The 14,882-nt window shown below is 34.0% G+C and overlaps 1 protein-coding gene across 3 annotated transcripts in view; it reads right to left on the bottom strand.

Moving 5' to 3' along the window:
* Positions 1–5,013: 5,013 nt before the first annotated feature.
* The window catches only part of LOC114329052 (probable ribonuclease ZC3H12C), a 184,130-nt gene continuing 174,261 nt past the window's right edge, over positions 5,014–14,882 (bottom strand). For all 3 annotated transcript variants that reach the window (XM_028278066.2, XM_028278067.2, XM_028278068.2), the window contains 3 exons: positions 13,737–13,935; positions 6,770–6,986; positions 5,014–5,664 (listed from right to left, as the gene is read on the bottom strand). In XM_028278066.2, the coding sequence (XP_028133867.1) occupies positions 5,421–5,664; positions 6,770–6,986; positions 13,737–13,935 (660 nt within the window). In that variant the 3' untranslated portion in view covers positions 5,014–5,420. The remainder of the gene's footprint in view (positions 5,665–6,769; positions 6,987–13,736; positions 13,936–14,882) is intronic.

The raw sequence follows: 14,882 nt of genomic DNA, 5'->3' as shown, positions 1-14,882 counted from the left end.
TTTGATAATTGTTAAAAATAATTAATTTCAAACATTCGTCAAATATCAGTTTCAATCATTACTAAAGTGGCCTAATAATATTTATTTTCATCATTATTATGCATACTTAAAACATTTTAAGCTATAAAAACGCTATATGTAGTTACAAATTGTGAAAAAAATAAGTTTGACTTTACGTATTGTTTTATTCTTACTTAGAAGGCCACTTTAGAAGTTAAAAACGGAAAATATCAATACATTCTACTTTTCTTAGATTTAACTAAGGAAAAAGAAGTATTTAAATTCGAATATCAAAGAACTCGCTCCTAAGATGTTAATCTGCCAATAATAATAAATTTTAATCATATTTTGGGGTTCATTTGGCAAACTCAATTCCCAATGGTTAAAAAAACAGGTTTGAAATGTATTAACTCATGAAGAAACTGAATTAAATGCTCCATAATTGTCATATGATCTAGTTACCATAATAAAATAACTTTCCTTTAAGTTTGACTTTATGTTTACACTCGTTTAAAGCAAGATAATTTGTACTGTTTATAATTTAGAAATTTGTGAGAATATTTTTATCGTCTAGCTCAATCGTTGTCTGAGCCTCAATATGGGAAAATAGTTGAAAATATGAATATGAACCAGATATATCAGTTTTAAATCGACCCAAAAGTAGATTGGGGCAATTGGGATTGAGAACCACTGACTAGGACAATTGCAAACATGTTGATTGGAACTGCAAAGAATATTATTGATGCCTAATATTCTAAGTCAACTGCAAGATATTGGTGCCCAACGTGGGGCGCTAAAGTGAAAGTAATATCAACGAGTTATAATTAATGAAAGCGTTAATTATAAGCTACAAAAGTATTGATTTTGTGTCATCTCAGTGGTTGAAAACAATTAATGAAAACATGTAGTCAAACATGATTTATGTAATATTAAAAACATATCAGTCAAATATATTCAAACGGTACATTGAATATATTTTTATCAGCTTAAAAATTGTCGTAACAAAAACTGGTAAGATGGATGTGGTAGGTAGCTGTAGTGAATCGTTAGAGACAATTTAATCAAGGCCAGAGGGAATCATATTGCTTTACATATGCAGTGTTGCCAAATAAAAAAGGAAACACCATTATAAAAAATCTCTTTTGTCTTTAGTTTGAGATATACTTATCTAATATTTGTTCATCATAAAGGATTGATGTACAGGATGAAGAAAATAATCAATAATTAACATCTTAGTAAAGGAGACCGTAATACTTGTACATACTTTTTCCTAACAAGCTGTGCAGATCTTATAAACAAATGTTTACTTTTGAAAATTCTCAAAAGTACCACACAACAACATGAGCTCTTTGTGTTCTGTTTACATTTTCTGCACGGTTTACAGTAATAAAGTATTGAAATTGTTCTCTTTTCTCCTTCATACATGTAAATTACGATGAATTCTTGATCAAACAATAAATAGCGGTAATGTACCCATAATTAAATATAAAATAGTTATTTTTTACTTTACGAAAAGTTACTTTTGTATCTATTAACGAATACGGTTCTACTGACTAACTGTCAAGGATATAATATCAACAAAATTGAAAATTTCAATTAAATTCTAGAAAGGGCCAATTGCATTGTCTCCTTTTAATCAATTTCCTTACTTTTATACTGGCATTAGACAGACTTCGTGAATAAAATTCATTTCATATCAATTTCCTCGCTATACACTAAATAACAAAAATACATATATCTAAAACTGTTAAAAAAATTGTTCTTTAAAACATACAACTTACAGTTGTTAACAATATGTACGTAAAAATGTTTTACAAATTCCAAGTGTAACATCACATCATCAAGAGCGAGGCACCTGACGAAAATTTAACATTAAATAAACTACCTACTGTATGTAAAATAAAATAAAATTTTTCAAACTGTATTGAAAATATTGAATTAAATTGATTGATATTAAAAAATCAAATTTTTCTTTTAATTGATCTGTTACAGACTACAGTAGTCCCCCCAAAAATCTATTCTTAGTTAAACTTTTGTTCCCAATTTAGAAATCAGTAGTTTTTAGTAATTTATTTGTAAATAACTATTCGTCAAGTACCTGTCGACTCCATCAACTATTTAAAAATTAAATGCCAAAGTAACAAAAACAACGTTCGCCATGCATTCCATCCTTGACTCTATAAACAAAGGCTAATAATAAAGTGAGACACGAAACAAACTCCAGACTCTGCTGTATAATAAACAAAATTTCACTCACGAGACATACAATACTTCGAGAAAACTTCAATCTTGTAACCAGGGCAACAATGTTCAGCTATGTTTTGATGTATAAAAGAAAGATCATCGATAGTAAATAATAGGAATACAAGGTAATACAAAGCGTGGTGGTTTCTATCATAGAGATCGTTACGAGTTTTGAGAGCAGTATATGCAATTTAATTGTTGAATCGTTGTGTGTAAATTATTTTGTCCAGCATTTACTCTGTAAAAAATCAACGTCTGAGATCTTGTAATGCAAATTATGAAAACTACTACTTCACTTTAGGGATATTGTAACACCGGTATATAGTGTTAACAACTATCTAAAAGACTGAGACTCAGTATTAGTCATTGCTGATAAAAAAATATCATGTAGTTACCCATTAGTCGATGTAAATTAGTAATTTTATCAGTCAACCTGAATCTTCTAAAACCCTTGCCGATACGTAGATATTATGCAAAGAAGATTGGCTCTTCTTTTTATATTTACCCATCCAGCGGACGGGCGAAATAAAATGATTTGTTGTAAAAGGTATATTTTAAAATACCCTAAATAAGGGTCACAAAACAAAACGTTTTCGGATTAAGAAATCCACCATCAGTGTTCTAAAAGCCAAAAAATAGCATGCCTGAGCCACCAAAATGTGTTGGGTAAAAACCCTTTAAATGTAAAAGATTATGTTATGTTACATATTTATATAAAATGCAAATGATGTTCTAGATATGCCTGGATGTTACCCAGGGCAACACAGGAGTCTTCCCACGTGGTTGGAATTTTTTTTTAGAGAAAACCTCACATATTGGATTTCAATGGCCAACTGACAACTGACAACTTGCATTCAGTTGTCAGTTGGTCATTGAAATCCAATATGTGAGGTTTTCTCCAAAAAAAATTCCAACCACGTGGGAAGAGTTCTGTGTTGCCCTGGGTAACATCCAGGCTTATCTAGAACATCATTTGCATTTTATATAAATATATAACATAACATAATCTTTTACATTTAAAGGGTTTTTACCCAACACATTTTGGTGGCTCAGGCTTGCTATTTTTGGGTTTTAGAACACTGATGATGGATTTATTAATCCGAAAACGTTTTGTTTTGGGACCCTTATTTAGGGTATTTTAAAATATACCTTTTACAACAAATGTAGTATTTTTGTGATTTATAGTATACAGCCAGTTACAGGAAGTTTATTTTCCTTGTGGATTTTTTAAATAAAATGACTATGAATTTCCATATGGGCGAGGCCTGACCATAGATATAATAATAGGTAGATTAGGCCAGGTCCGAAAAATAGCGTAACGCGGAGCAGTTCGGGTCGGAGGTCTATCTGTCTCTCTCTACCGGCGCTTAGCTTTCTCTCTTTAGCATATGATGGCCGCTGCCGCTGTGTCTGTGTCGTTCCATTATTCCCACCTCTTGGTAGATACGCTCACACTCGTACGACAGACAAAGATAGCTAAACCACTGTACTTGATATTGGCGTTACACTTCGGTGCATTGAGCGGCCTATAACTAGCCTGATCTATTGTTAATATATCTATGGGCCTGACAGGCAACGTTAAGCAACAGCGTTAAGCAACGTTTAACTGTTTACCAGCAATAAATAATAACTAATCGTTTAGATTGTTAGTCAAACTATACAAACGACAAGTATGAGATCTACATCTTAACGCGCTCACAGCTTTTTCTTATTCAAATGCTATTTGCCGTATTTACGGCGACTTAAAATCCCTGAAAATGTTCACTCAATTATATTTCACTTCAGCAATATTTCCACCGGCTTAGATATTGGCAATCTAACAAAAGCTTTCTTGGAAAGATGCTCTTCAAAGCAGATAGTCGTCTATTTTTGCGCAACTTGTAGCTACTATAACATTAGGACAACATAGAACTGTCTGTTCTACGTTGGGTCTGTGGGAAATTAGAACTAGTTTTCCACCAGAAGTATTAAAAGAATTCAGGAAAACTAACCTTCATTTTTCACGAGGTGAAAACGAATAAACGACGTTTTCATTACTCAAAACATCAAATTAATGAGGTATCCGTCATTTAGCTCTGATTTTATCCAGATAGCTTTTTTTATTTCCATCCGTTTGGAAAAGTATTTACTGCTTACTTAAAATTTTTATTATTCTTCTATAATTTTTTTATTATTTTTATTGTTCATAAAACTGTCATTCATAAATACTATTTATTAGTCTACTGGCTATTGCAAAGAGCTTACTCAGCATGAGCTAAGCCGATTAGAGAAAGTATATACTTTTGCACCACTGGCCAAATTATACTGACTTTATTATCTATAAGAGTAAGCCTCTGCCTTAATCCCTTAGAAAGATTTATGGAGTACCGAATTACAAAATATTTTTTCTCTTTTTGACTCACGTACATTCCCATTCGATTTTAGATTTATTTATATCAATATGAAATTATTGTAATTTCGAGATCAATCTATTATGTAAATTTTATTTTATTTGAGTGACATTATATTTTCCATAAGATGTGTGCGGTGTAATTTCTTATTGCTCCATTTTTAATCACATTGCTAACTCACATGTTTTTAGTCGGGGAAAGCATGATGTAGTAGTAGTAGTAGTGCATATATTTTTCTGCTGAGAAAATCATATAGTATTTTTATGTTTATTCTCATACATTCCATCAATGTTTTGGTTTCAAGAAAAATTATTGAAAATTGAGGTTAAAGATTGTTAGATGTACGTTATTAAAGATTGAGAATTTAAAAAAATAACAGTTAAAAATAGTCAATATATTATGAAAAAATATCACAGATAGAAAAAGGAGTATCGATAAATTAGTAGAAAAAAGCATCAGAATAATCTGACCTCTTAGTTAGCTAGATTCTATCTTTACATAAATATTTCGTTAACACGTTCGGTGCCCCTCTTGAACAAACACCACATGGCTGGTACCACGTACTTAAATGGTCCATTTAGTAACGCAGTACTACCGCCGACACTCGTGCGTTGTCGGCACCCTCGTGGCGACACACTGTCGGCATGGGCACTGAAAGAGTTAAAACAATATAAAAAAATAATACAATTATATTATACATGTCAACGTGACTATCTGTTGCCTTGATTACAACTTTTAGTTTAATAAGCCTTCGTGATACACAACTATCCTAATCTTACATTAGTTTTATGTTTTGGGAAACATGGAAAGTATAGCAGCGCAGATCTTTTGAGGATTCGTCTCATCCGGATACATCTGCATTGCTTGCGTTACCTGTTCTTCAGGAAAGATGGCCGCCAGATGGTAGTGCAACTTTCTACGGTCTTCTTGGACGGGAGAGCTGGCTAAGTGATGGGAGCTGCCTTGCGACCAAACGGGAGGCCACATGTTTAGCTGAGTATCGGAACAGCTGGATATTCTCTGCATATGTCTGGAAAAATCATGACTTTAATGTATATATTTGGTTTCCATATATGTAATCTAAAATCTTAAATTTATGTACGGTTGAAACTCAAAGAAATAAACTTTTGTCAGTAGATTGAATGCTACGTTTAAAATACAGAGCCTATTTCAAATCAGCAGCAGCACTATGATACCTTGTTCAGAAAGAAGGAGACAAGGTCCCACTGAATTCACTGGTTGACCCGAGGTGGTTTTCATTTCACTGAGTTTAGTCGTTCACAACAAAAAAGTACTTTTTTGATTAAAAATAGTATAATCTGCTGAGGAAAGCAGTTATTCCAGTAATTCAGTAGTTATTATTCCAGTTTGTCAATCGACGGAGTACTTGATCGTCATTTTATGTGGTTTTTAATGACAGTTCTTCTCTTTAATCATTAAATAGTTGTTGGATGTAGATACTTTTACGAATTATACAAAACCGAGTATTCCTACTGTGCGAAAGTAGAATGGGTAATAAGCAATTTGGATATGGAGATGGTCTAGGAACTAGAGAGGCACTATTTTGTATGAACGTTCTCTTATAAAAAAGTTGAGAGTTCCGAAAAAACGTGTATGTTTGTTTCCAAAAGATATCGTGGACTTCGCACACTTCCAATGAAGTCGTGTACTTCCAATGAAGATGTTCTTCAAATAATGAACTCAGAACGTCTGCTCATAAACATCATAAAGAGGAGAAAAACAGAATACTTCGGCCATATAATCAGAGGACCTAAATACCATCTCCTTTGCCTTATAATACAAGGAAAAGTGGAGAGAAAGAGATGGATTGGTCGAAAGAAACTTTCATGGTTGCGTAATTTTAGACAATGGTGTGGTTCCACAGTAGAAGAATTATTTCGCACAGCAGTCGATAGAGAAAGGTTTCAAGAGCTCGTAAACATAATGACGGCCAACGTCTAAAATCGAACACGACACCTAAAGAAGAAAAAGACTGTTGTTGGTCCAGTGACATCTTCACATCAGTAATAATCCCTTCATCATTTTTAAGTTTACACTAACACCAGCACTTTATTATTATAGTTCATTAAAACAACATGAAGAAATTAATATAGTATTAAATAGCATATTCTTACCTGTGTTGTGGATGTTGCTGTGGAGGCCATGGCCTGTAAGAATCAGGCGCGGAAGCAATTCTTGTCACGTGCTGATGTACGTCCCAACCTGGAGGAGGATTCATAAATGCCGAAGACGGAGGAGCTGCAGTTAATCCTGGAAGTTGACCTGCAGCACTTGGCTGTGTGTGAGGCGGGGGAACCGCTGGATATCTCACGCCCAATCGTGGATCGGCACCTGAAGAAACATATTTTAAAAAATATATCTAATAATTTAGATGGAATGCTGAAATACAAAACGGAAGACCGTGGACAGGAAGAAAAGGAAGACCTCAGATGCGATGGAAGGACGATATTTTAAAAGCTGTAGGAACACACTGGAAAAGCGCAGCAAAGGACAGACATATATGGAAAGACTTGGAGAAGGCCCATGTATGTCAAAAGTTGGATAGAAATGGGCTAAAGAAGATCTAATAATTTGGATGTTAGCGTTCAAATGCAAGTGATTGATACTAATTATGTGGTTATTGACAGACAATAGAGGACACATACAAATGTTCTAAAATGGAGAATGAATTTAGTGTTCGCAGTCATCACTATTTACCACCTCTAATCCAATCCCAATGTTCTAGGAATGAACTACTTTTGAAATAGCATAGGAAATTGGGTGTTTTTGGAATGAAAATCTATCTACCTTTGTACTGTCTTCGAGAGAAGAAGTCGGCGAAACAGTCAACTAAGTAGATTACAACATACTGTTTGGCTTCCTCCTCTGCACCTTGTGATGAGAAAGAGTGCCACCATGAGAGCAGTACACCAAACTATTTTTAGAATTGTAATCATGGAAGTAAAGTTGGAGGGATGTTGGGAAACTTGTTACTAGACGAAGGGAATTTTAAAGAAATGATCCATATTTTGAAAAGAGTGTTATGCTGGTATATAGATGGTACAAAGGTGGTGCAAAGAAGTGAGAGCTGAAATAGGCATAGAAAACATAATTACGTCCTATCAATGGTTTTGGGAAGGATTATTTAAACCTCTCCTGCCCAGCCAATAGATATATTCACAATATTCAGGCATGTGCATGTCATGTCTTGATTTGTCAGGGTTGCCTATCGGTTTGATAAAATGTAATATGGAGAGTGGGTAGTAAAGCATGTGAAACTGTAGTACTGAGTTTCCAACCAATACACGCGATTAATTAGTATTAGAGACAAGATTCTTATGAATGCCTAGCAGAAGTGGTCTGAACTCATATGTAAGCCGTATAAAACCCATGAAGTGCGAGGCTATTACCTGGAAAATATTAGAGAACTTTCGATATGCTAGCTCCTCACCAGATAATGACATTACAATTTGAAAGTTTTCTACGGCTTTGAAATAAATTCTTTCTCTCAAGATAAAGTACTACACCCTAGCGCAAAAGAAGTGCATTCAGTAATAAAGCTTCAGTCTAAGAACAAACAATATCACAATTTACATAATATATTATGTCCTGGTCCTGATATCCAAAGACAATATTATAATCACTTGGGTTGCAACCGGGCAAATAAGGAGGATAGAGCATGCTTTCAAATTTCTAAATTAATCTATAAATATACTAAACAAAAAAAATTAAATACACACACCGGCACAATTAAAGAAACACCTTAAAAATGGGACATGTTTGATGTCTCGGATTTCCTAAACCGGTTGTCCGATTTGAGTAATTTTTTTAGTATGTTATAGCCTTTATATTTAAGAATATCGGTGTAATAATATTGTTGCTAGACAGACAAATGTCATTTTATACCGGGTGTAACAATCATACTGTGTTTTTTTCTTAAAGTTTGGAACACATTGTGGAATATTCTAGCATATACATATAAAATATTGAAATTAAAACTGAATTGTGGTTTTAGGCTTTCTTAACATTTTATTTTTTGATTCATTCGCTTATGTTGGATAATAAAAAAGTTAGGTACTTTAACAACTAGCCATGTTCTTCATCAATACAGGGTGTTTCTAAATAAGTGCGAAAAATTTTAAGGGGTAATTCTGCATGAAAAATTTCTTCTTTTCCAAGCTCATGCTTCTTTTCCGAGATACGGGATGTTGAATTTTTTCTTACAAACTGACGATTTATTTATTGCTCTAAAACTGATTGAGATAAGCAAATAAAATTTGGTAGATTTTAAGAGGTAGTTATTGCGCATTTTTTGATATACAATTAAGAATTTTATATTCACCATTGGCGTGCATACGGAATATATCTAAAATGTTTATACCCGTATGCACGCCAATGGGGAATATAAAATTCTTAATTGTATGTCAAAAAATGCGCAATAACTAACTCTTAAAACCTACCAAACTTCATTGGCACTTCTCAACCTGGTTTAGAGCAATAAATAAATCGTCAGTTTGTAAGAAAAATTTCAACATCCCGTATCTCGAAAACGAAGCATTTGCGGACATATGTTTATAAAGCAAACGGTCATTAATGTTTAATGCAGAATTGCCCCTTAAAGTTTGTCGCACTTATTTAGCAACACCCTGTATTGATGAAGAACATGGCTATAAACATTTTAGATATATCCCGTATGCATCTAAACATTCAGTATATGTATTTGGAACCTAGGAGTTTTCTATTGGTTCGTTGCAGCACGCGGTCATTTTTTAACCAATAGGCGGCGAGGTCCCAAACGCATATACGGAATATTATTCGGTTCCAAATTCATATACGGAATGTTAAATATTCGTACACCGGAAAAGATAAGTTTTTATTAGAGTCTGTTAAAAGGAGATTAATTTTAAAATACTTGTTACTGTATTATTAAATAAAAATAAAGCAATTATAGTATTTGGAATGTTATTTGGTGCGAAATTCATATACGGTATGTTAAATATTCGTAGAACAAAAAGACGATTTTTATTAAAGCCAGTTAAAATGAGACTGGTTTTTAGTAGTATATTATACAACGAGCATTTAATGATGGTCATTATGAAGCGAGTATAAGGGATAGGAAACGAGCCGCCTAGCGGCGAGTTTCGTATAGAGTACGAGCTTCATAATGATAATTAAATGCAAGTTGTATACACGATTTTTTCTATGATCGTTCACAAAAATAATATATTCAACTTTATTAATTTTGTTACGCAAACAAATTAAGTAGTTTGTCAGTCTGACAGTTTGTTTACATATTGAGAACTGTCAAAGCGTATATATTTGACTCGCCATTGGTTACTGCGCCTGTGCCACCTTTATCGCAAATGTCATATCGCGATCCTATTGGTTAAAAATCTGTATCATATTGAAAATCTGTATCATAATGAAGTTCATTATGATACAGGTAGTGAAATCATAATTGATATATTATAGTATGAGAACAGAAAAATTATTGTTAATGTATTATTAAAGATCCATAAGGAAAAAGGTTTTCCTGTAGTTGGCTGTATACCATATAATACAAAAAAACGTCCTTTAAAGTCCTTTATAAAAGGTCAATATTTAAAATCCCTAAAAAGGGCTACATCACAGAACTAGTTTTCGATTGGTTGACCAATCATCATCAGTGCTTTCCTAAAATGAATATAACCTTATAAAATGGTGCAAAGGTTTTAAAATTTTGACTACGGTTAAAAAAAGTTGTACGTTATACTCACGTGATCTTACATGCTAACCACCAAAATATTTGTAATTATGTAATATATGTAAATAAAATTTGTAATATTATATTTTGGTGGTTAGAATGGTAAGGGCACGTGAGTAGGTATAACCTACGACTTTTTTTAAACGCAGTCAAAATTTTAAAACCTTTGCATCATTTTATCAGGTTATATTCATTTTAGGAAAGCACTGATGATGATTGGTCAATCAATCTAAAACTAGTTCTGTGATGTAGCCCTTTTTAGGGATTTTAAATATAGACTTTTTATAAAGGACTTTATTCTTTTTTGTATTATATGGTATACAGCCAACTACAGGAAAACCTTTTTCCTTGTGGATATTTAATAATACATTAACAATAATTTTTCTATTCTCACACTATAAAATATCAATCATGATGTCACTACCTGTATCATAATGAACTTCATTATGATACATATTTTCATTAGGATACGGATTTTTAACCAATAGAATCGCGATATGACATTCGCGATAAAGGTGGCACACGCGCAGTAACCAATGGCGAATCAAATACATACTCTTTGACAGTTTTCAATATGTAAACAAACTGTCAGACTGACAAACTACTTAATTTGTTTGCGTTACAAAATTAATAAATTTGAATATATTTTTTTGTGAACGATCATAGAAAAAATCGTGTAAACAACGTGCATTTAATTATCATTATGAAGCTCGTACTCTATACGAAACTCGCCACTAGGCGACTCGTTTCGTATCCCTTATACTCGCTTCATAATGACCATCATTAAATGCTCGTTGCATAATATACTATTAAAAACCAGTCTCATTTTAATTGGCTTTAATAAAAATCCTCTTTTTTTCTACGAATATTTAACATACCGTATATGAATTTCGCACCAAATAACATTCCGAATACTATAATTGTTTTATTTTTATTTAATAATACAGTAACAAGTATTTTAAAATTAATCTCCTTTTAACAGACTCTAATAAAAACTTATCTTTTTCGGTGTACGCATATTTAACATTCCGTATATGAATTTGGAACCGAAAAACATTCCGTATATGCGTTTGGGACCTCGCCGCCTATTGGTTAAAATATGAACGCGTGCTGCAACGAACCAATAGAAAACTCCTAGGTTCCAAATACATATACGGAATGTTTAGATGCATCCCGTATGAACGCCAATGGTGAATATAAAATTCTTAAGAGCACACAGTACCGATCAACAGGTAGCAACAAACGCGGTCCAAGATTGCGAAAGATCTGCGAACTTTCAAAAGTGAGGTAACAGTGCGTCGGTAATTCGACACTGACAGTGACGTTTATACTATCAAAAACAATAATTTTTATACACATAGGCGCGAAATGTTGCCAACTCTAACATACGCCTCAGCCGCATGGGGGCACACGTGTAAAACCAATAAGAAAAAAATACAAACCATCCAAAACCACATGATCAGGGAAGCTCTGAATATACCTACATATGTCCCATTAAGATATGTATTTGGACATACGCAACAAAAGAAAGTCCTGAGAATGATAGACGAAAGAGCACATGAAATATTTAACAATATCAGACACCATCCTAGCAGATTATTAAGAGAATTGACTAACTACGACGAAAACCAAAGAACGGTACATAGACGGCCTAGACAGCAGTTAGCTGGATATAGAGGAAACCCTTAAGAATGAAAAATTGAGATAACCACAGAATATCGAAACACAAATGTCGCCCTTCAGGCACTAAGTACCCTTCAGGTAGGTCAAATGGACCATAGCCGCGGAATGTGAGCATCAAGGTCACGTACCGACAGACGTGGGCTTGATGGGCACACCTTTCGGGCGCTCAGCCGTCGAGGAGAACAAAATTTATTTTGCCAATTCGCCGGCTGAGTGACCGAGCACACACGGTCTGGACAGCAAGACACCGATTTAGATTGGTGCCTTGATGTCCGGAACACATTTTTTTAGGACTCAAGTCCAAAAGTAAAGTAAAAAATTAACTTAGTCATTAATAGGGAGAAAAGCTCTTCTAGCTACCCCTAAAACCAGGTGGCTTAACCACATGAAGTCATACAAAGGGTGTCCCATTACCCAGGGCATCCAAAGTAACATTAAGATCAACGCCTCCCCATTCGGTATGTCCTTCGATGGGGAGGGGTGGAGGTATAGCTTGGGGGGTCAGATAGGTACCACTCCATTACGGGGTGTGACCGGTTTGATCTTCGGACATGTGGGTTCCACTTTTCCATTGGAACACACATGTTCCCCGGGGCTGGGGTTGATACGAGCATGTGAGTGTGTGGAGGCGCGAAATGTTGCCAAGTCAGTGACGTTCGATTTCTTGTTATAAAAAAATCGATTTTTAGTAGTTCCAATGTGACACAAAATCTAGGCACGGGATAAAAAAGTTTATTTGAAGAAAGTGTATTTTTTGTCTTTCTTAATGGCGGTACAGGCTCCTTTTTTCAATATTTTATTTAGTTATAGAGTAATTTCCACATACTAACATATTTCTGAAATTGGGCTCTGTACCGCCATTCTTTAATATATTACGAATATGTATGCCAAATATCTCGACAAAATATTCAAAATTAGAGCCGCAATCTTGGAACGCGTTTGTTGCTACCTGTTAATCGCTACTGTTTGCTCTTAATTGTATGCCAAAAAAATGCGCAATAATTACCTCTTAAAATCTACCAAATTTTATTTGCTTATCTCAATCGGTTTTAGAGCAATAAATATCGTCAGTTTGTAAGAAAAAATTCAACATCCCGTATCTCGGAAAAAAGCATGTGCGGACATATTATGTTTATAAAGCAAACGGTCATTAATTTTTCATGCAGAATTGCCCCTTAAAGTTTGTCGTACTTATTTAGAAACACCCTGTATTGATGAAAAAGTACCTAACTTTTTATTATCCAACACAAGCGAATGAATCAAAAAAGAAAATGTTAAGAAAACCTAAGGCTACAATTGAGTTTTAATTTCAATATTTTATATATGCTAGAATATTCCACAGGGTGTTCCAAACTTTATGGAAAAAACACAGTATGATTGTTACACCCGGTATAAAATGACATTTACCTCTCCAGCAACAATATTATTACACCGATATTCTTAAAAAATAACGCTATAACGTACTAAACAAATCACTCAAATCGGACAACTCGTTAAGGAAATCCGAGACATCAAACATGCCCCATTTTTAAGGTGTTCCTTTAATTTTGCCGGTGTGTGTTGTAAAAACAAAATTTACACTCTTCTTATACAGATGAACATTAAAGAGTTTTTTAGGATGAGAAGCATATTTAAATAATAGGTTAGAAAACAAAGTTACAATTATTGATAATTACCTGGATTCAAGGTGAGCTGTCGCTGCAGCTTTTTGTGCAAGTTTTCTTGAAGCGTCGGTGGCTGAGATTGGATATAGGAAGCACCTACATTATCTACGCTGCGACTCTTGGAGACAACGGCGTGCTGGGGTTCTTTAGGAGGAGGAATATTCGACCGAGTCCGACCCAGAGGAGTTTTTCGGATGTCACCCTCCCTCGCCTAAATTAAAAATATATGTTAACACAAATGAAACTTTAAAAAACATATTTTCAGTTTATGATAAAAGTAATATTTTATATTTTATTAAACAAGTAAATTAATTGTGTAAGAGGCTACTCTACATCTGACTTCAGCCATTTTGTTGATATTTCTCCAGACTTGTACATGTTGTTGAATATCTTTGTTATTATTGCTATGAATTTGTATTCGTCCATTAGTTTGAGTAGTTCTGTTTGTATATTATCGGGGCCTGTTGCTTTCCCATCCTTTAGCTGTAGCTGTGTTATTGCAGAGTAAACTTCCTGCTGTAATATCCTTGGCCTAGAATTTACCTCTTCTACTATGGTTTGTTTTTTAACCAAGAGGAGTGATTCAAATTTACCGCGCTGTATTGCTTGTTTGTAATTGGTCCAACCGCAGGCAAGTTTACTCCACTGTCATAAAATTTTGACACTAATGACATTTATCAAATTTTGACACTAGTGACATTTCATAGGTTAATTAAGTTATGAGAAAGATGATGAGGAAGACATGGACTACATGTTTAGAAAACTAAAGAAAGAATATGAAAAATGGGGCCTCAATATGAATATGTCAAAGACAGAGTATCTTAAAATAGGGGATGATGAAGAAGATCCAGAGTTAGAAATTAGAACCACAAAAAGATGTAATATCGGATCTATAATATCTAAAGAAGGCACTACCAAAAGAGACATCGAAAAGAAAACGCAGCAGGGCAAAAAAGCGGTAAACATTCTAAGCTCTCTACTGTGGTCTAAAGATATAAGACAAAAAACGAAATTGACAATCTATCGTACCTTGGTAGAGCCTATTATGACTTATGGGGCAGAAGTTTGGCAGATGACAAAAAAAGATAGAAAAAGAATAGAAGTAGTAGAAATGGATTATCTAAGGAGAGCGTGTGGTATATCTAAAAAAGATCACAT

This window comes from Diabrotica virgifera, chromosome 7 (assembly GCF_917563875.1).
Source record: "Diabrotica virgifera virgifera chromosome 7, PGI_DIABVI_V3a".
Lineage (NCBI taxonomy): Eukaryota > Metazoa > Arthropoda > Insecta > Coleoptera > Chrysomelidae > Diabrotica > Diabrotica virgifera.
The sequence above is the reverse complement of the archived record's forward strand: the minus strand, read 5'-3'. Positions and strand labels throughout refer to the sequence as shown.